The sequence below is a fragment of the Silene latifolia genome, chromosome Y (assembly GCF_048544455.1).
Source record: "Silene latifolia isolate original U9 population chromosome Y, ASM4854445v1, whole genome shotgun sequence".
In the NCBI taxonomy this organism is placed as follows: Eukaryota; Viridiplantae; Streptophyta; class Magnoliopsida; order Caryophyllales; family Caryophyllaceae; genus Silene; species Silene latifolia.
Window position 1 is genome coordinate 364,084,301 of NC_133538.1, and position 21,256 is coordinate 364,105,556.

The 21,256-nt window shown below is 41.0% G+C and overlaps 1 protein-coding gene across 1 annotated transcript; it reads right to left on the reverse strand.

The window, feature by feature from the left end:
- LOC141631767 (uncharacterized) lies at positions 1-1,964 on the reverse strand. Its single transcript, XM_074444391.1, has 3 exons — positions 1,818-1,964; positions 1,177-1,707; positions 1-642 (listed from the first exon to the last, which is right to left on the reverse strand). The coding sequence occupies exons 1-3, from the start codon at positions 1,962-1,964 to the stop codon at positions 1-3; spliced, it is 1,320 nt and encodes a 439-aa protein (XP_074300492.1).
- Between the last annotated feature and the right edge of the window lie 19,292 nt (positions 1,965-21,256).

Below are 21,256 nucleotides of genomic sequence, written 5' to 3' on the forward strand. Positions count from 1 at the left end.
TCAGATGTAGTACTTTTTCAAGTGGATGATATTCCATGATCTGGGGACTATTTGCCCTTCCATTGTCATGAGCCTGTAGCCTCCGTTTCCGACTATACTTTCCACCTGATATGGTCCTTCCCAGTTATAGGAAAATTTCCCTGCTCGCTGGTTTTTAGTGATCTGGAAGACCTTCCTCAGGACCAAGTCCCCTACTTGTAGGGTCCTGACCTTTACATTTTTGTTGTAACTCCTGGCTAATGTTTGTTTGTATGAAGCAATCCTAATCTGGGCGCTGGTTCTAAGTTCGTCTACCGTATCCAGGTTGCTCGCCATTTCCACTTGATTCCACTCCTCTGTTATGCACCCATATCTGTGGGTAGGAAACCTGACTTTTGATGGAATAACTGCCTCGGCTCCGAATACTAGGCTGAAAGGAGTTTGTCCTGTTGCCACCTTAAGAGTGGTCCTGTCAGCCCAGAGGACTAGTGGTAGCTCCTCTGTCCATTTGCCCCCAATTTCTTCCAGCTTCTTTCTTAGATTTTCCACTATGATCTTGTTGCTGGATTTAGCATGTCCGTTGGAATGGGAGTTCCTGGCGGTAGATTTCTGCAATGAAATATTCCACCTAGCGCAGAATGCTTCTGTCTTATTTGCAATAATCTGAGATCCGTTATCGAATATTATCTCAAGTGGGATGCAAAACCTGGAGATGATATTGCACTTAATAAAAGATATAACCTGGGTCTCAGTGACCTAAGAGGATTATTCTGCCCCTATCCACTTGGAGAAGTAATCCGTCATGGCGAGCATGCAGACCTAGTTTTCTGGTGCCTTAGGCAATGGTCCCACTATATCCATCCCCCATTTCATAAAAGGCCAAGGTGAAATTACTGGGTGCAGAGGCTCTGCTGGCTGGTGGCTGACTGGTGCATGTCTTTGACAAGCATCACACTTCTTTGCATACTCTATAGCATCTTTGCGCATTAGTGGCCAAAAATATCCCTGCCTGAGGGCCTTATTAGACAGGCTCCTGCCCCCTGCATGATTTCCACATTCACCACTGTGGAGAGCATGCAAAACAGCCTGGGATTCCTCCTTATCCAGGCACCTCTAGTAGGGTCCTGCGAGGGATTTCCTTAACAAAATGCTATCAATTAGCACAAATCTGGAGACTTTCATTTTAAAGCTTCTTACCTCCTTTTTATCTGCTGGTAGTATGTCATTCTGCAACCAATCTTGATAAGGTTTCCTCCAGTCAGTAGCTTCCTCCTGACTGGTGGTGTTACCTAACACCCCTGCTTTCTGCAGCTGTTGCGATCTGGTTTTGCTCCTTTCGTAATGTCCTATTTTTGATATTGTAGGTTCCAGTACGTGAACGATAGGTATGGTAGAGATTGTACCTATTTTGAACGTTGCCGCCAGGGCAGCTAAGGCGTCTGCCTCTATATTCTGGTCCCAAGGGATTTGCTTGATATCGAAGGTGGCGAACCTGAGTTTTAACTCCTTTGCGACTTCCAGGTAGGCCATCATCATGGAGTCCCTAGCTGCATAAGAGTTATTCACATGGTTTAATATAAGTTGAGAGTCATTGTATACCTTGAGGTGCCTGATTTTCAGGTCTAGAGCTAGCTGTAGGCCTAGAATCAAGGCTTCATATTCTGCCTCATTGTTGGTAGCTTTGAATTCGCATCGATCTGCCTGGCAATGAGGTCCCCTTGGGGTGACCTAAGGACCAGTCCGACCCCAGCTCCCTTCATGTTGGAAGCACCATCCACATTCACTTCCCACAGCTATTCTCCTTTATCATCCTCTAGGGTGAGGATGTCCTTTTCCACCTGGGATTGTAAGGCGAGGTAGAAGTCGGACACAAAGTCTGCTAGAGCCTGGGACTTGATTGCTACACGAGGTTCAAATCTCAGGTCATAGCCACTCAGATGCACAGACCGTTTGACAATTCTTCCTGATAATTCTGGTTTTCTCATTATGGCCTTAAGAGGATAGTTAGTCACCACAGATATAACATGTGACTTAAAATAAGGACGTAATTTGTAGGATGCTGTAACGAGTGCAAGTACGCGTTTTTCAAGCAAGGTGTACCTGGTCTCTACAGGTAGCAGAGACTTACTAACGTAGTATACTGGATGATGTGCTCCTTCCTACGCTCGCACTAGCACTACACTGAGTGCCACCTTAGTTACTGATAGATACAAGAACAATGGTTCTCCTGGTTCTGGTTTCGACAGGAGGGGTAGAGTGTTGAGATAGCGCTTTAGCTCGCTGAGTGCTTTCTCATTCTCCTCCGTCCATTCGAATTTCTGACACTTCCTTAATATGTCGTACAAAAGTCTGCATCTGTCTGACGATCTTGCTACGAATCTATTAAGGCGGCCACTCTTCCTGTCAGGCGCTGCACATCTTTCGGCTTTTGAGGTGACTCTAGCTGGAGCAGGGCCCTGATTTGCTCTGTGCTGGCTTCAATCCCCCTCTAGGTAACCATATACCCCAAGAATTTCCCCCTGGAGACTCCAAAGGTGTAGCAGAAGCTGACATACAGGGCTCAGCTGATGCTAGTCCAAGCTCAGGCCAGGGCCAACCAAGTTCCAGCTCAGGCAATGATCAGGCTTTTAGGAGGATGACAAGGTCCAGCTGCCAGCTGCCTACTTGGCCAGCTGATAGAACCCTCAACTAAACTCTAGGAGGCTGAAATCCAGGGCTAATCCAACCTAGTTAGTTCAGTACTAGCAGCCAAATGACAAGTAGAAAACAGATGAGAAGTAGGAGGAATGTCACTATCAATGTCACTATCACATTTCCTTAACTGTTCAGACAAAGGCTAAAATGAGAAGCTCGAGATAATTGGAAGAATGCAGTTTTGTCCAGCATCTTTTTGTAAAGCAACAAAGACAATTAGAGTTTTTGCAACTCTAAAAAGAGCACCACCACAGACCTGCATCAGAACAAGAAGCCTGCACCAGAACAAGACAAAGGGACTGACATTCACTTGTTTCGCCTCTGATTTTACCATGCTTTAGTTGACTCCCTTTTGTAATATATTTAATTTATGTTGTATGTTTCCTAGATGGATTTGTAGCCCTTGGATCAATCGTACTTAACCTAAAGCTGACCTACATAAGGACCAGGCCTTTACTGAATTCTTCAGCAAACTTTTGATGAATGAAAATTTAACCCTTGAGAATTCTCTCAACTTTCAAACTTGTGCATTGCTGTAGTTTGAGTCCAGGCCTGTTAACTGACTTGTGCCTTGCTGTAGTTAGTTGAACAGTTTGTTGGCATAATTGAGTCAACCATGTGCACTGCTGTGGATTCATTCAGTTGTGTTGTTTTCAAGTTTGAGTCTTAATCTTGTGCCCTGCTGTGAATTTGAGTCTTAAATTTGTTAAATTATTATCTTAAGCGTCTTGTGCCTTACTGTGGAGTTGAGGTCATAATTATATCCAACTACTAGTCCAAAAAATCCAAAGAGTCATCCAGTTTGGCCTGTTCTACCATAGAATAATAACTGTCCTAGGGTATTACATTGCAAATTGGTATCAGAGCCAGGTTATAACACAATTTCACCTTTGTGTTAGTCTTGGGTTGAGAGAAGTATGAGTTCATTGTCCCTACCTACAACAAAAACACAAAAACAACCAAGAGTGAAGAGAGACTTACTGGTATTGAAACCAAAATAGAAAATCTTGCAGGAAATATGGATACACTACTCAATGTTGTCCACACAGTGATGGAGAGGTTTCCAAACCATGATCCAGAAAGACAACCACCTGCTAGAGAAAGAGGAAGAGGCAGAGTCTTCTTTATGGGTGCAGGGAGAGGACAACCACTACATGAGTATGAGTCAGACTCTGAAGAATGCAATAGGACTAAGGAGGAGGTTCTTGAGCACACAGACAAGCATCTAAATGTTGAAATCCCTGAATTTTCTGGTAGCCTAAATCCTGATGATTTATTAGAATGGATTAAGGATATTGAGAAAATCTTTAAGTATAAAGGTTACACTGATGTCAAAGCCTTTAAAATTGCTTTCTTGAAATTAAAAGGGTATGCTTCTCTATGGTATGATAACATGAAACGCCAAAGGATTAGGGAAGGGAAAGAACCACTTAGGTCTTAGTCTAAGCTTAAGAAAAAGATGATTGGTAAATTTGTCACCAAATATTATACACAAGATCTCTTTATCAAACTGTCCAAACTTAGGCTTAATGAGAAACCTGAGCAAAGGATTGCTAGGTCCCTGGAAGGCTTAGATAAGGGTATTGCTAGCAAGGTTAGGATGCAACCTTTATGGTCTTATGATGATGTTGTCAACTTGTCATTGAGAGTTGAAAAGATGGGGAAGGCCAAACCCACAATACCTAAACCTGCTGCCAGACCTGTGTTCAGGCCCAACACTGGTGTCGGGATTAGTGAGACACCTAAGCCTGCAACCGAACCCACGCCTGATAAAGGAAAAGGAGTCCTGAACCCAAAACCTAACCCATCCTCAACTAAGAACAGGATCAAGTGTTTCCAGTGGTAGGGTTTTGGTCATTTTAGGAAGAATTGTCCTTCTAAGAGGACTATGACAGCCATGGAGGTGGAAGAGTGGGAGAGAGATGGGATATTTGAAGCTGAACAGAAGGATCTTAGTGGGGAAGAGACAGCTGATGAGGAGAGACCTAGTCAGAATGTGATATTGGCTCACCCTGATACAGGCCACAGTCTTGTCCTCTGGAGAGTAATGCACTCTCAACAGGCACCATTAGAAGAGGACCAAAGGTCCCTGATTTTCAGAAGCAGGGGCACCATTCAGGGTAGAGTGTTTAACCTAATCATTGATGGAGGAAGTTGTACTAATCTGGCACATGTCACTTTGGTTGAGAAACTGAATCTCAGCACTCAGGAGCACCCACGCCCTTACAAGCTCAGGTGGTTGAGCAAGGGAGCTAAGGTCAGGGTTGACAATCAATGCCTGGTCCTATTTTCAATTGGGAATGTTTACAAGGATGAGATCCTATGTGATGTGGTTCCTATGGATGCCTGTCACCTACTCTTAGGCAGGCCATGGGAATTTGATAAGAACTCAGTTCATCAAGGGAGGAGCAACACCTATTCCTTCAAGTTGGGTGGCAGGAAGATAACCCTGACTCCTCTACCTCCTAACAAAAAGAATTATGGAAGTCCTAGTATGACTGATGGGCTCAATAGGGTCTTATTCCTATCTGAAGCAGAGATGATTAAAGAAATACAGCAAGAGCAACCTGTTCTTATCCTGCTGTCCAAGGAGATTGTAGATAAGGAGGAACCTCAGGTTCCTGATGGGGTTAAACCATTGATTGAGCAGTACCAAGATGTATTTACTACTGAGCTACTTTTGAACCATATAGTATATGTGTATGTTTTGATGATGTCAAGGTACTTTATAATTTATATATACTCGTTGCGCGTAATCGTTTGTTTAAGTCTTCTAGATTAGACTTATTTATTACAAGCAACAAAGAGTATTGTGGTGGAAGTATGTGGTGGTCAAGCCTCAATTGAAGATCAAATTATCTGAAGATTCATTCAAGTATTATGAGAAGACGAAGTCCGTCTAAAGATTAATCAACCTTGGATGATGAAGTAGCCTATACTCGAAGATCTCCTATGAAGATTAGAATAGTATAGGTGATTATCTCGTAATGGTAACTAAGAGTGAATTTCTTGTATTGGTAAAGTTATAGCTTTGCAGCTCTAACATTACTAGTAAAAGAGCTCAATGTTATAGCTCTTCTACTATAACATTGAGATGCTGAGCTTATTTTACACGACATACATTGTTTCAAAATTGTTTTTGAAAATTGTTTAAGTTTATTTTAAATGATTAGTAAATGTATTTATTAAATAAAGCCCGGTTTGATGCGGAGTTTGGTTTTATGTTAAACGTTGGTTAGTAGTTGTTTTGGGTCAACTTATGAGTTGGACCATGCTACTAATTAGGGTTTTTAATATAGCTACTCCTAAAACCTAAATTCTAACCTAATATTGAACTAGGGTTTACACGGGTCACGAGGCATATGAGCCGTGATATCTCATGTGACCTAAGGTATATTTTTGTAAAGATTTTATTCTCTAAGGAATATCTTTACATATCTTTTATATCTTACTTGATATTATTATTTATGATAAAGATATTCTTGTTATGGAAAATCTTATCATATCTTAGAATTTATGGAAAAGATAATAATAGAATAATTTATATTCTGTCTTTTGGAATATTCTTTATTATCTTTTAGGCTTTAAGGAAAGAAATAATAGAAGATATGATTTGTTTACATATCTCTTATTTCGGCTATTAGGGTTTCAAAAAAACCGACTAGCCTTGCTCTTTCTATTCCTATAAATACTTTACTTTTGCAACATTTAAAATTAGACACCTTAAGCACAAAATTGATTTTATTTTTAAAAGAGCAAAACCGTGTATTTCAAGCAGAAAACCGATTTGCTATTTTCAAAAAGGTTGTGTACTTTAAACTCGTATTTTCATTTGTTAAGTTATCGTTATAAGATAATAGTGCTCAATAGATTTCTTACTTGTTCATTAACGTGAACCTTTGCAAGAATCATTAGTGCTTTCTTATTAGCGTAAGTTAGTCACTCGAGTATTTAACGGTACTCATTGAGTTACAGCTAGAGTTAGTTGTACGAGTTGGGTTAGTAAATTTGTAATCCGTAGAAAGGTACTAAATTTATTAATCGAGAATAGTGGACGTAGGTTTCGACTTGTGAAACTGAACCACTTCAAAAACCGTGTGTCTCCTTTCTTTCATTCGTTTGTTTACTTTGTTTTACTTATTCATTAGTTGATTAGTTAAAGTTTAATCAATAAACTTTAAATAATCAATTATATTCATACAAACGAAAAAAAGCTTTCAAAAGTTTTAAATCCTCAATCCCCCCCTCCCCCCTCTTGACTCTTGAGTGTTTCGGATCGATAGACTCTTCAATTGGTATCGGAGCCTCGTGCTCTTGATTGCTGATGTGAACATTATTTGCGCACATTTAGTCCCCTAATTGAGCCTATTTTGCATACTATTATAACATTATATGGCCATTTTATCCGTCAAAACCTTCCTATTTGCTTTTCTATCGCATTTCATATGTTTTGTAGAAAAGGAGATAATAAGGCGGAAATTCCCGTCTTTCGTGCATATTTGGAAGCTTAATTATGATATTAGATGGACTAGTATGAAGAGGAGGCAAGAATGATGACCAAAGATGTAGGAATAAAGTGTATGTAGAAGGATCAAAGGGTTAAAAGTAAGAATGACGAGAGGGAAGGCATTACAAGAAGAAATCGTTCAAAAACCGAACCAAGGGTTGCTCCTTTGGCTCTGAAAATATGCTAGATGGAACGGCATCGAAAAATCAAGTGATCTAGGCTTTTGAATCACTCCAATAGGAGTCCGGATGAGGAAATGACGCCCGTTTTACAATCCGAGCTCAAGATACAACTCAACCCGCTCGGGTCAAATTCAACCCGCTCGGGTTGAAGCCCAGGACGCCCATATTTCGCTCGGGACGGGCGTATTCTTGGACAGGAAACTTTCCCTTGCTACGTGAACCACAATCCGAGCGTCTTCTCCCAAATCCGCCCGGATTGCATCTCCCGAATCCGCCCGTCTTCTCCCAAATCCGCCGGATTGCATTTTGAAATCCGCCGGATTCACCTTAATCCGCCCGGATTCCAGCCCAGCGCATTTTCGTCTTCTTCAAGCCTCAAAGAAAGACGCCCTTCCTTCGAAAAATACCGGAGTCTCCCTGCTCAAATCTCAAAAGTGTAATTACTAGTTTAGCCCTTAGTTAACCCTAATGCATCCACCTAATTTCCACTATAAATACCCCATTTGTAATAATCCTTTGACACATCTTTTTAGCTAGAAAAATCCTTCTTTAGATTAGATTAGGAGTAGATTAGAATAGATTACTCTTTAATCTTTCCACAAATTACACATTAATCTCTTCTTAATTATTGTTCAAGTTTATCATTTAAGTTTATTATTGGGTAATTGAAGATTAGTGGGTTATTATTGGGAGATTGACAACCTTCCATCAATCATCAAGTTTCTTCTATTATTCTTTGCATTATTATTTGGATCATCTCAAGTTTGGTATAAATCCTTTACTCTTTACTCTTTATTGTTTATTTCCTCATTCTATTATCATGTTTATACTTGTTGTGATGATTGACACCATTAATGACATGTTTCCCATGATAATGAGTGAGTAGTTTCTTTAGCTAGGATTAGTGGGTAATTAGGGGAAACTAACATGGGATTGATTCATGCTTAATCTAATATGTTCACATGATTAAATTGCTTGCTTGTTGTGATGTCAACTTTATGCACATGTTATGTTTGATGAAATCCTAAGCCTATGAATCCTTGCATTTTTACCATCTCTTATCTACTCAACTTGACTCGTAAGATATAAACCAACTCGAGTCTTGTTAGACCATGCATAGAAGTTGATTAGGAGGAAAGTAAGTCGACTTGTAGGTGTTGTACAATCTAATCGATTCGGCTCCGGGACCCAACTCTTCCTAAGAACCGTAAGATATAACCCAACTCGGTTCCTCCACAACATTAATTGCTTGCAACCTTGTAAACATGTTTGTATGATCAACACCATGAATCCCCCATAACCCCATGATATCCTAGCACTTTTAATCAATTGTTTACATCTTTCCTTTTATTGCTCGTTCTACTTTATTGCTTGCATTAGTCTAGACACAACTACAAACCCCATCAATTGTGACACTAGCATAAATTGAGATAGATAGACTTAGAACCCAAAGCACACCGTCCCATGGATCGACCTCGACTTACCGCTAACTAGTTGTTTGTTGAGTATTATAAATGTGTTTGATTGGATGTGACCCGACGACATCGCTCCACATCAAAATGGCGTCGTTGCCGGGGATGGTGCTATGTGATTAAGTTCTTACTTGTTTGTCTATTTTGATTGTGCTTTTACCTTGAGGAACTTGTTCCTCAAGGATTGTTTTTACCGTTTTCTTGTAGTTTCCTTGTTTGTAGTTATATCTTTATCCTAGCTATGATAATGACCGAAGGCTTGGCACATGGAGTATGTGGTGGATCTTTTGGGTATGACTATGGGTATGGGGAGTTTGAGGAGCAAGTCAACACAAACCTACCTTACTACTCATACAATGAAAATCCAAACCACTACCCCAACTTTTCTTACCAAAGCCCCCACATCCAACATCCACAACAACCACCCTCCCAAAACCCACTTTACAATCAATGCCAAATGTCATCCTACAATGAACACCCTTACCACCAAATTCCCATGTACCCACAACAAGAGAATGAGCATAATCTTGACATGCAAAGTGTGGTTCTCCAAATGTTAAGGGACCAACAAAATCTATTCATGCAAATGCTAGAAGAGAGCCAAGCTAGGGACAATGTTCTCAAAAACATTGTTACTAATGGTGAGAAGTTGGCAAATCAAATTGCCCAATTGGAAGCCACCCAAATGCTAAATGAAGAAGAATGGGAAGATAATGAGGGTGAAGAAGAATTTGGATGGCATTATGAAGCTACTCTTGTGAATCCCCCACCACCTCCTAAATTCATAAGTATTGAACATCCCATATTCCAACTTGTACCCAACTTTACAAACATTCATGATAGATGTGAATATGAAGATGTTACTTTTGAGGAAGGGAAGTGCTTGATTGATTATGGACCAAGAGTGGATGATGAATTGAAGCATGATGAAGTTGGAGAGGAGAGCAATGGTGAATGTGAGTTGAAGGCCAATTATGAGACAAGCACTTTGTCTAAATTGTCTAATGAATCTAGCTCACACACTAGCCTTGCTTCTCCAATTTGGGATACCTATGATGATGATGATGATGATGATGATGATGATGAGGAAGACCTCCCACCACAATTTCCCCCTATGACCCATGTAGAGGAAGTGTGCTCCCTTAGCACTTATGGGAGTGAAGGTAAAACTTGGAAAGAAGAGGTTGATGAATTTGAACTTGCTATCTTTGGAGAATTGAGAGGCCAAGAGGAAAACTATGATGTTGGCATCTTTGATCATAGTTTGGAAGAAATTGAAGCTCTTTTCTTTGGAAATGGTTCAAGTTCTAAGGAGGGTCAAGAAGAAAGTGAAGATAATGAAAGCATGAATGACCTCAATGGTGAGAAGTTGACTCCTCCACATCTTATCCTTCAACTATCCCCTCATCAAAGAAATGAGAACTCTCCTTATACTATTGAAGGATTGATGAATCAATGCTCTATCATCATAGAATTTGAAAGAGATGGTAAAGAGTGGAAGCCTCCGGATGAATATGGGCAATATTTCATACCTTGTATTAACAAGAATCATGGGCTTGTTGGTTTGAAGCATTGGAAGAAGCCAAGTACCAAGGGCAAAACAATTGGGAGAGTGTTTGGCAAGTTCTATTCCAAGCAAAGATGGGTAAACTACGTTTTGACATCACCAATCTCCTATTTATGCCTACATGAAGCCCATTCAAAAGCCTTTGACCGGTTGTTGAGAGCATTAAGTGTATCTGAGAGCGGGTCAAGCTGAGAGAATGGTGGATCTCTCAAGGGAGATTGAGGAGAGGACTGCTACCGAAAAGAGGAAGGCTGATAGTGGGAATAACAATCAGCCAACCAACAAGAAAGGGAATTTCAACCATGCTAAAGCTTTCTCTGGTGGAGCTGGTTTCTCTGGAGGTTCTCGTGGTTGGGGAAAGAACGGGGGTCGGGTGTGAGTGACAACACCAACCTTACGTGTTTCAACCGTGGTGGTATAGGCCACAAAGGCGGGAATGCACGAGCTACAAGCCCGGAATGGTTCAGAGCTCGATCGGAAATTTCTCTCGGGGGCCGACTCGAGTTTTGCTAGTAGCCGACCGGGAGGTGCATGGGGCAACAGAGGTGGACAGGGTAACCGGGCGGTTACAACCGCGGCGGTGGTGGATCTTATCGGCGCCGGAATAACGGTGTCACCCGAGATTCGGCGGCTAAGCCAAGTACCTCCAATGCTTCGATTCGGGGTGGAGGACGGAAGAATAGTGGGAAGCTCTTCATGATGGATAAGCAGGAAGCACAGGATGATGCTCATGTAGTTACCAGTACCTTCCTTGTTAATAATGTACCGTCTTTTGTTTTGTTTGATTCCGGGGCTACGCATTCGTTTGTGTCTAAGAGTCATGCAGTGTCTACGGGTTTGGGCAAGTTTGAGGTTGTAAAAGATGATGTGTTCATACCTTCGAAGTCGTGTCGTGTCTCAAGTTATATAAGGGTATATCTATGGTGATTGGAGGGGTAGATTTACCAAGAAACTGTTAGAGTTTCCTAAGGATGGGTTTGAGGTGATTGTCGGGATGGACTGGCTGGGTAGGTATGATGCCAGGATAGATTGTAGACAGAAGAGAGTGTCTTTAAAGAGTCCCAAGGGTGTTAAAGTGTCCTATAGAGGGTTTGTGGTAAAGCCTAAGTGTAGGTTTATAGCAGTTATGACTTTAAAGTCATGTTTAAGGAAGAAGTGTCCCTTAATCCTTTGTCATGTGAGAGATCATCGAGTGGTGCCGCCGACAACTTCTGAGATTTCTGTGGTAAAAGAATTTGAAGATGTATTTCCTGAGGAAATACCGAGCTTGCCTCCCAAGAGGGATGTCGATTTCAGCGTGGAGCTTAAGCGGAACAGTCCTATATCTAAAGCACCTTATCGTATGGCACCTAAAGAGTTGGGTGAGTTGAAGAAGCAGTTACATGAGTTGTTAGACAAGGGTTATATCAGGCCTAGCGTGTCACCGTGGGGAGCTCCAGTTCTTTTCGTAAAGAAGAAAGATGGGAGTATGAGGTTGTGCATTGACTACAGAGAGCTCAACCGGGTTCTGATGAAGAACAAGTACCCGTTGCCTAGGATTGATGATCTTCGATCGGCTTAGTGGAGCCGGTGTGTTCTCTAAGATTGATCTGAGGTCGGGGTATCATCGGTGAGGATAGCGACGAAGATATTCCTAAAACCGCGTTCCGATCTCGCTATGGTCACTACGAGTATGTAGTGATGCCTTTTGGTTGACTAATGCGCGGCAGCTTTTTATGGATTTGATGAACCGGATCTTCACACCGTTTTTGGATAAGTTTGTGGTTGTTTTCATCGACGATATCCTAGTATATTCCAAGACTAAAGAAGAGCACGAAGAGCACTTGAGGATAGTTTTGCAGACTTTGAGGGAAAATCAGCTCTATGCCAAGTTATCCAAGTGTGAGTTCTGGTTAGAGGAAGTGGCTTTTCTAGGCCATGTAATATCCAAGAAAGGGGTATCTGTGGATCCTAGTAAGATTGAGGCCGTTACCAAGTGGGAATCGCCAAAGAATGTTGCTTGAGATTCGGAGTTTCTTAGGCCTTCACGGCTACTACACAGAGATTTGTGAAAGATTTCTCTACTATAGCACGACCTATGACATCCTTGATGAGGAAAGAAGTCAGATTTGTTTGGGATGAGAGTTGTGAAAAGGCGTTTCAGACCCTAAAAGAACGCTTGACCACGCTCCTATCCTAGCCTTGCCGCAGGGTTGTGAGAACTTTGAGGTGTATACCGACGCTTCAAAGAACGGTCTTGGTTGTGTTTTGATGCGGGGAGGGAGAGTGATAGCTTATGCTTCGAGACAGTGAAGCAATATGAGGAGAACTACCCTACTCATGATTTGGAGTCGGGTGCGATTGTGTTCGCACTTAAGATTTGGAGGCACTACCTTTATGGCGCAACTTTTAAGGTGTTCTCGATCATAAGAGTCTAAAGTATATCCACACTCGAAGGAGCTTAACATGCGACGGGCGATGGATGGAGTTGATTGGAGATTATGATATGGAGATCATCTATCACGAGGGTAAAGCTAATGTTGTCGCAGATGCTTTGAGTAGGAAGAGCGTTCATTCGCTATGTACAGCTATGTCCTTGCTGAAGTTGAGAGAAGAGATGTCTAGGTTGGGAATCTTTATGATTCGAGAGGGGAATACCATCGGGGATTTGACGATCGAGCCAGAGTTGTATGAAAACATCAAAGGGAAGCAAGAGCTTGATCCTAAAATCCGGAGTGGAAGTCAACGGTAGAGAGCGGAGCAGCATCTAGGTTCTCTATACATCCAGATGGGAGTGTTCGTTTTGATGGGAGATGGTGTGTTCCTGACGATGCAGAGCTAAGGAGAATGATCTTGTCTGAGGCTCATTGCACTCCTTATTCGGTTCACCCGGGTGGTGACAAGCTTTACAGAGACCTTAAGAAGACTTTTTGGTGGCCGAACATGAAGAGGGAGGTAGCTGAGTTTGTGGCTAGATGTTTGACTTGCCAAAGGGTCAAAGGTGAACAAAGGAGACCTCAAGGTAAGATTCAGTCCCCCCGACAAAGTGTGCCCGAGTGGAAATGGGAGTCGATCTCTATGGACTTCATTGTGGGGTTACCTAGGTCACAACAAGGTAACAACATGATTTGGGTGATTGTTGATCGGCTAACCAAGTCGACCCATTTTGTTCCAATGAAAGATACTTGGTCTAAGATGCCGGTGGCTTTGGGCTACGAAAAACATGTGGTTCGGTTACATGGAATCCCGAAAGATATTGTTTCCGATCGTGATGCGAGGTTCATATCAAAGTTTTGGCAAGAACTGCAAGAGTTGATGGGCACAACGTCAAGATGAGTACACTTTTCATCCGGAAACCGATGGTCAAACAGAACGGACCATCAAGACCTTAGAAGACATGCTAAGGGCATGTGTTATGGACTTTGGAGGTAGTTGGGAAGATGTAGACTTGATTTGATCGAGTTTTCATATAATAATAGTTATCATACAAGCATTGGGATGGCACCTTTTGAAGCTTTGTATGGCCGAAATGTCGAGTCCGGTTTGTTGGGATGATAGTTACGAGGCGGTGGTTTTAGGACCACAAGTGGTTCAAGATATGGTTGAGCAAATCCAGTTGATTCGCCAAAAGATGAGAGCAACTCAAGATCGTCAGAAGAGCTACGCCGACTTACACCGCAGGGACATTGAGTTCGCGATTGGTGACAAGGTGCTTTTGAAAGTGTCACCTATGCGAGGTGTTATGAGGTTTGGGAAGAAGGGTAAGTTGAGCCAAAAGTTTATAGGCCCTTATGAAATTTTGGACCGTGTTGGCGAGGTAGCTTACAGGTTAGCTCTACCACCAGCTTTGGATAGAGTGCACAATGTTTTTCATGTGTCTCAACTCCGGAAATATGTAAGTGATCCGTCGCACATCCTTGAGATAGAGAACATCGAGCTTGATGAATCCTTATCCTATGCCGAGATTCCTAAGGAGATTCTTGATCGCAAGGTTCGTAAGACCCGGAATGGTGAGACGGTCTTACTCAAAGTCCTATGGTCTAATCATAATGTGGAGGAAGCAACATGGGAAACCGAGGAAGCTATGCGAGACCGCTTTCCTAACCTTTTTGATCAGGTATGTTTGGTTACGGGGACGTAACCGTTGTCTTTTTAGGGGGGTAGGAGATGGTCGCGATAGGGTTTTGTGTTTTCTTTGCTTTGGTTGTTTCGTGTCGGGAGAGGTGTTTGGGGTAATTTGTAGTGATGCTTGTGTAGTTCCTTGGAATTGTCTCATGTGTTTGTTAGAGTCTGGTGTCGTGGTGTTGTGTTTGTGTATAGTTGAGTGTGAACTTCGGGACGAAGTTCTTTTTAAGGGGGAAAGATTGTAACACTACGGATTTCCTTTGGAGCCTACTCGACCGAGTAGAGCCTACTCGGCCGAGTAGTGCTCTTTGTGTGAGTTATTTCGGTTCTGTTGAGGAACACTCGGCGAGTGTAGTGAACACTCGACCAGAGTGTGGCCACTCTCGAGTGTCGTCACACTCGACCGAGTGTCCGGTTTGGCGAGGTTATATTTCGACGGTTTGATTAGGGAATGATTAGGTTATTTTATATTTTCCGCGTCAGTTTTCTAATATCAGTTTTCAAGCGTTATCACTTCTACGTTACCCTAATCACATCCAAATCATTCCCCAATCCTTCCCTTGAGCGTTTCATAGCATCTTTGTGTGGATTCTAGCGGTGATTATTCCGTATAAACTCTTGTTGCACTGTTGGTAAGTTTTATCTTTGTAATTATTGTATATTTTGGGTTACTGTACATTTGTATGGGAAGGGAATGTTGGGAATTGTTCAAAGTGTAATTGTGTTGTATGATCTTTGTATAGGAGAAGACTTCGTAGAGGAGCCTTTTTGATTGTCCGTATTGCTTACTGCTGTGATTGCTAAGGTAGGGTTTCCCTACTCAGTTGCTGTGCTCTACATGACATGTTGTTGTATTTATCGTTGTTTATTGATCATCGTAATATGGAGATTGTTGTGACATTGTTGGTGTGAGGGGATTGAGATGGCAGTGATGTCATGTGATTGTGTTTGTGGTGGAGTCACTTGCGGGAGTGGCTTCACACCCTAGTTCGCCCTCCGTGGAACCCGCCACGGGAGGGGATGTGCACATTAAGGGACAGGGATTATTGTCGCTCGTTGAGGAGCTGGACTAGGTGGGATCGGCTGCGGTCACCCATCGCGGCGAGATTACCTCGTTGCGATGGGTAATCTGGCGGGGCTACACACTTTAGTGTGTAGTCGATTCTTGTGTGAGCGGGGTGATTGGGTGTTGACGATGATCGGACGTGTATTGCATTTGTTTGTCTTGTTGTTGCATAATCTCGACCCGTTGTTGTTTGTGTGACCTGCGGTGATCCATTCGGGGATGGTGAGCAGGCTTGACAGGTTTTGCTAGTGAGAGCTTGGGGATTTCATTGGGAGAATTGCCACCACGAGTCATAGCATCACTGTCTGAGTCTTAGCGAGTTCCTTTTTATTACTAAGACTTTGAAGTTGTATTCTTTAGACAATATTTGGATTTGGATATTGTAAGCTTTGTCTTCTACATTACTTTAATAAATGTGCTCAGTTCAGACGCTTTTGATATGTACTCACCTCGGGCAACCGAGATAGTAACAGTCTTTCATACTTGGGTGGTCCTGGTAAGGTACCTTGGTATGAGGGGGTGTTACATTAAGCAACATGGACAACATCAATAATAATGGCAACAAGGAATGAGTTTGGTGGAGTCCTCCCTCAAACCACCATTTGTAAGATATCCTTTCCTTTCACTTAGCATTACATTTATACTTGCATTTAGTTATTTACATTTACATTTAGTTTGCATTTGTATTATATTGCATTTACATTAGTTAGTTCATATAGTATAGTTTGCATTGTAATATATCTCACATGATTCATGTAGATAGTTGCATATAGACTAGAATTCATACATAGTCACTAATGACCAATCCTATTCATTTCTACACTAGAAATAGTGTTTAAATCGGTTTGGGGAGGTTTGATCATAAGTGACCATAGTTTAAATCATGCATCATATAATATAGTTTAGTTTGCATTCATTGTTATATATGTCATATAGAATTGCATTTAGTTAGAGCATGCATTCATTAATATCATATCATTGCATTTGTACTTTATTTCAAAAAAAAAAATAAAAAAAAATAAAAAAAAAAAAATTCAAAAACATGTATTTCCTTTTTTATTCCTACTCCTACATGTACATTGAGGACAATGTCCAAAATAAAGAGGGGGATGGGAATTTATATTCCAAAAATGCATAAAAATTGAAAAATTTCGAAAAATCACAAAAATATGTCTTTTAATTTCATAAAGCAAAACCCATACAAATTTGAAAAATTGAAAAAACCAAAAACATGTTTATTTCCTTTTGTAGTGTAGTCATGTATATATTGTTGTATATATTGTGTTTGTTTTATCCTTGTTCACATTGATTGACTACGCCACATCCGAGACATGAGGATATTGAAGACCGCATGGTATGATCTTTCCAATCTCCTTTTCCTCTTTATGTTAATGACTATGTGGCTTTATTTTGATTGATGCGGTATAACAATGTGAACTTAGGACTTGCATTTAGTTTATATGTCATATTAGTTGGTAGAATCATTTGCATTAGGATGTTTATATGTTAGTTGCATCATGGCATGTAGTTGCATGTTAGAAAAATTTTGTGAAACCGTCTATTTGGGAAACTTGACAAGTGTATATAGGCCCTAGTAGATGCTTTTTCTTCTTAAGACTTTGCTTGTTAGAATGCTTGTAAAACACCCTAGGATGTGTCATGCTAGTATCCTTTGACCCATGGATTAAAGCCTAGTCAAGAGTACCTTGTGGTGTGATAACTCCTTGGCTACCGTTTATTCCAAGGTGACCCTTGAAACCATGCATCCATCCATCCATCATCCATGTTCTACCACATTTTTGTCATCAAAGGGAATGGGCACAAAAAGAAATTGATTTGAGTTCAAAGAAATGAAAGGTGAAATAAAAGTTTGCAAAAATGCATCAAATGAAAAGAGGAGCAAAAAAATAGAACTCCTAGAGCTTCAAATATAAGGCACCCTCACTACATATGGGGTGACTTTGAAAATGTTCAAAGAGAAATGCAAAGAAAAGTTGAAAGTTGTCAAGTGTTGAAATGCCAAAAATCAAAAAGAAATGGAAAGAAAGTGTTCTCAAATGTTATATGCCACATGAAATTGGGGGGAAAAACAACAAAACCAAACTCCCAAAGTGAAACTCAAATATCTATCGATCCCTTTATCCATCGTATCCATTTTTGTGCATGGTAGAGAGGGGACGACCCTTCTTCTTGTCTAGGCAAGAAGGGGAATTCCGCGATCCTCCAGTGTTTCTAACACCATAGGGAGTCTAGTCTTGACAAAAGCATTTAACGATTGAGGACAAAGGTACCCTAGCTTGACACAATTTGGAGGTGATTTATTGGTATCCTTCTAGGCTTAGTAGTTTGAAGAAATTGCATCTATGAAGGAGTGTGTACCCTTGAATTGCTTCCCTTGTAGATAATTTCCGCCACTTAGATGAGAAAAGTGGCTATTCTTTTGTAGATGCATCCATTACTTGTTTTGTGCGCTTTAATGCTTGGATGTGTCGCCATTTTGGCAAGACCCACCTTGCCTTGCAAGAAGGCATCCTACCTCATGGTTGTCTTGTTGTGAGTTGAAGGGGCGGAGTGAGACCCGCTAATTGTCTCATATCGGTTATATTAGTAAGATAGTTTAAATAAAGGTCTAGTTTTAGTCACCTCTTTACTCGGGACGAGTAAAGGTTCGGTTTGGGGATATTTGATGTGAACATTATTTGCGCACATTTAGTCCCCTAATTGAGCCTATTTTGCATACTATTATAACATTCTATGGCCATTTTATCCGTCAAAACCTTCCTATTTGCTTTTCTATCGCATTTCATATGTTTTGTAGAAAAGGAGATAATAAGGCGGAAATTCCCGTCTTTCGTGCATATTTGGAAGCTTATTGATGATATTAGATGGACTAGTATGAAGAGAAGGCAAGAATGATGACCAAAGATGTAGGAATAAAGTGTATGTAGAAGGATCAAAGGGTTAAAAGTAAGAATGACGAGAGGGAAGACATTACAAGAAGAAATCGCTCAAAAACCGAACCAAGGGTTGCTCCTTTGGCTCTGAAAATATGCTAGATGGAACGGCATCGAAAAATCAAGTGATCTAGGCTTTTGAATCACTCCAATAGGAGTCCGGATGAGGAAATGACGCCCGTTTTACAATCCGAGCTCAAGATACAACTCAACCCGCTCGGGTTGAAGCCCAGGACGCCCATATTTCGCTCGGGACGGGCGTATTCTTGGACAGGAAACTTTCCCTTTCTACGTGAACCACAATCCGAGCGTCTTCTCCCAAATCCGCCCGGATTGCATCTCCCGAATCCGCCCGTCTTCTCCCAAATCCGCTCGGATTGCATTTTCAGAATCCGCCCGGATTCACCTTAATCCGCCCGGATTCCAGCCCAGCGCATTTTCGTCTTCTTCAAGCCTCAAAGAAAGACGCCCTTCCTTCGAAAAATACCGGAGTCTCCCTGCTCAAATCTCAAAAGTGTAATTACTAGTTTAGCCCTTAGTTAACCCTAATGCATCCACCTAATTTCCACTATAAATACCCCATTTGTAATAATCCTTTGACACATCTTTTTAGCTAGAAAAATCCTTCTTTAGATTAGATTAGGAGTAGATTAGAATAGATTACTCTTTAATCTTTCCACAAATTACACATTAATCTCTTCTTAATTATTGTTCAAGTTTATCATTCAAGTTTATTATTGGGTAATTGAAGATTATTGGGTTATTATTGGGAGATTGACAACCTTCCATCAATCATCAAGTTTCTTCTATTATTCTTTGCATTATTATTTGGATCATCTCAAGTTTGGTATAAATCCTTTACTCTTTACTCTTTATTGTTTATTTCCTCATTCTATTATCATGTTTATACTTGTTGTGATGATTGACACCATTAATGACATGTTTCCCATGATAATGAGTGAGTAGTTTCTTTAGCTAGGATTAGTGGGTAATTAGGGGAAACTAACATGGGATTGATTCATGCTTAATCTAATATGTTCACATGATTAAATTGCTTGCTTGTTGTGATGTCAAATTTATGCACATGTTATGTTTGATGAAATGCTAAGCCTATGAATCCTTGCATTTTTACCATCTCTTATCTACTCAACTTGACTCGTAAGATATAAACCAACTCGAGTCTTGTTAGACCATGCATAGAAGTTGATTAGGAGGAAAGTAAGTCGACTTGTAGGTGTTGTACAATCTAATCGATTCGGCTCCGGGACCCAACTCTTCCTAAGAACCGTAAGATATAACCCAACTCGGTTCCTCCACAACATTAATTGCTTGCAACCTTGTAAACATGTTTGTATGATCAACACCATGAATCCCCCATAACCCCATGATATCCTAGCACTTTTAATCAATTGTTTACATCTTTCCTTTTATTGCTCGTTCTACTTTATTGCTTGCATTAGTCTAGACACAACTACAAACCCCATCAATTGTGACACTAGCATAAATTGAGATAGATAGACTTAGAACCTAAAGCACACCGTCCCATGGATCGACCTCGACTTACCGCTAACTAGTTGTTTGTTGAGTATTATAAATGTGTTTGATTGGATGTGACCCGACGACATCGCTCCACATCAATTGCCTAACTGCAAAGAGGCTGATCTATCTTTTTCTTATTTATCTTATCGTTTTATATTCCGCTGCCTATCACGTGATAAATGGATTCCAAATACCTTAAGTGTCCCGTCTTTGATGGGAAGAATTACGGGTTATGGAAAAATATGATGACTCACTATGGGAAAGGTCATGATTGGGAGTGATGGAGGATTATCCAAAACGGACCGAACAAAATACTAGTTGCATCCGAGGAAGGCACTACCTATGAGAAGAAGGAGTCGACTATGTCGAGGCCGACTACAAGAAAGCCGAAAAGAACTCTAAAGCAATAAGTCTATTGCAAAACGGCATGACCTCTGTAGAGTTCGATCGGTTCTCGCCGTGTTTAACAGCCAAGGAGATATGGGATGGGCTTGAACTAGCATATGAAGGTACTTCCACTGTTAGGAAGCACCGTACAGATTTGCTAATGCAGAAATATGAGCTGTTCATAATGGAGCCTAATGAGTCGTTGGATAGTATGTCCGCAAGGTTTTCAAGCATTATAAACGAACTGAAAAACCTAGGTAGGAAGTTTAGTACTGAGGACATTGCAAGGAAGGTTCTTAGGAGTCTGACTAAAAAGTGGCGTGCCAAAGTCACAGTAATGGAGGAAACACGAGATCTTGAAAACCTATCCTACCAAGAACTCATTGGTGCTCTCATGGCCCATGAAATTACTCTTAACAAAGATGACGCTGAACCTAGGAGAAATAAGAGTATGCCCTTAAAAAGTGAGGATGTCGAATCCGACATAGAAGATGAAACTGTCTTGTTTGCACGCCGTTTCAAAAATAGAATTTTTTGAAACAAACAAACAAAATCATCTTACAACAACAAAAACAAGTCGTCTAACTAGAAAGTTACAGAATCAAAGTCATCTTTCGCAAACAGAGGTTGCTTCAAGTGTGGAGAATCCGATCACATGATCAAGGACTGTCCGTCATGGGAGAAGATCAAGGACAAGGCAAAATGCGAGAAGACAAAGAGAGAGTTCAAACAAGTTATGATTGCTTCGTGCTGGGGAGACCTTGACTCAGAAGGTGACGAGGGATCTGAAGATGACGAAGTAGCC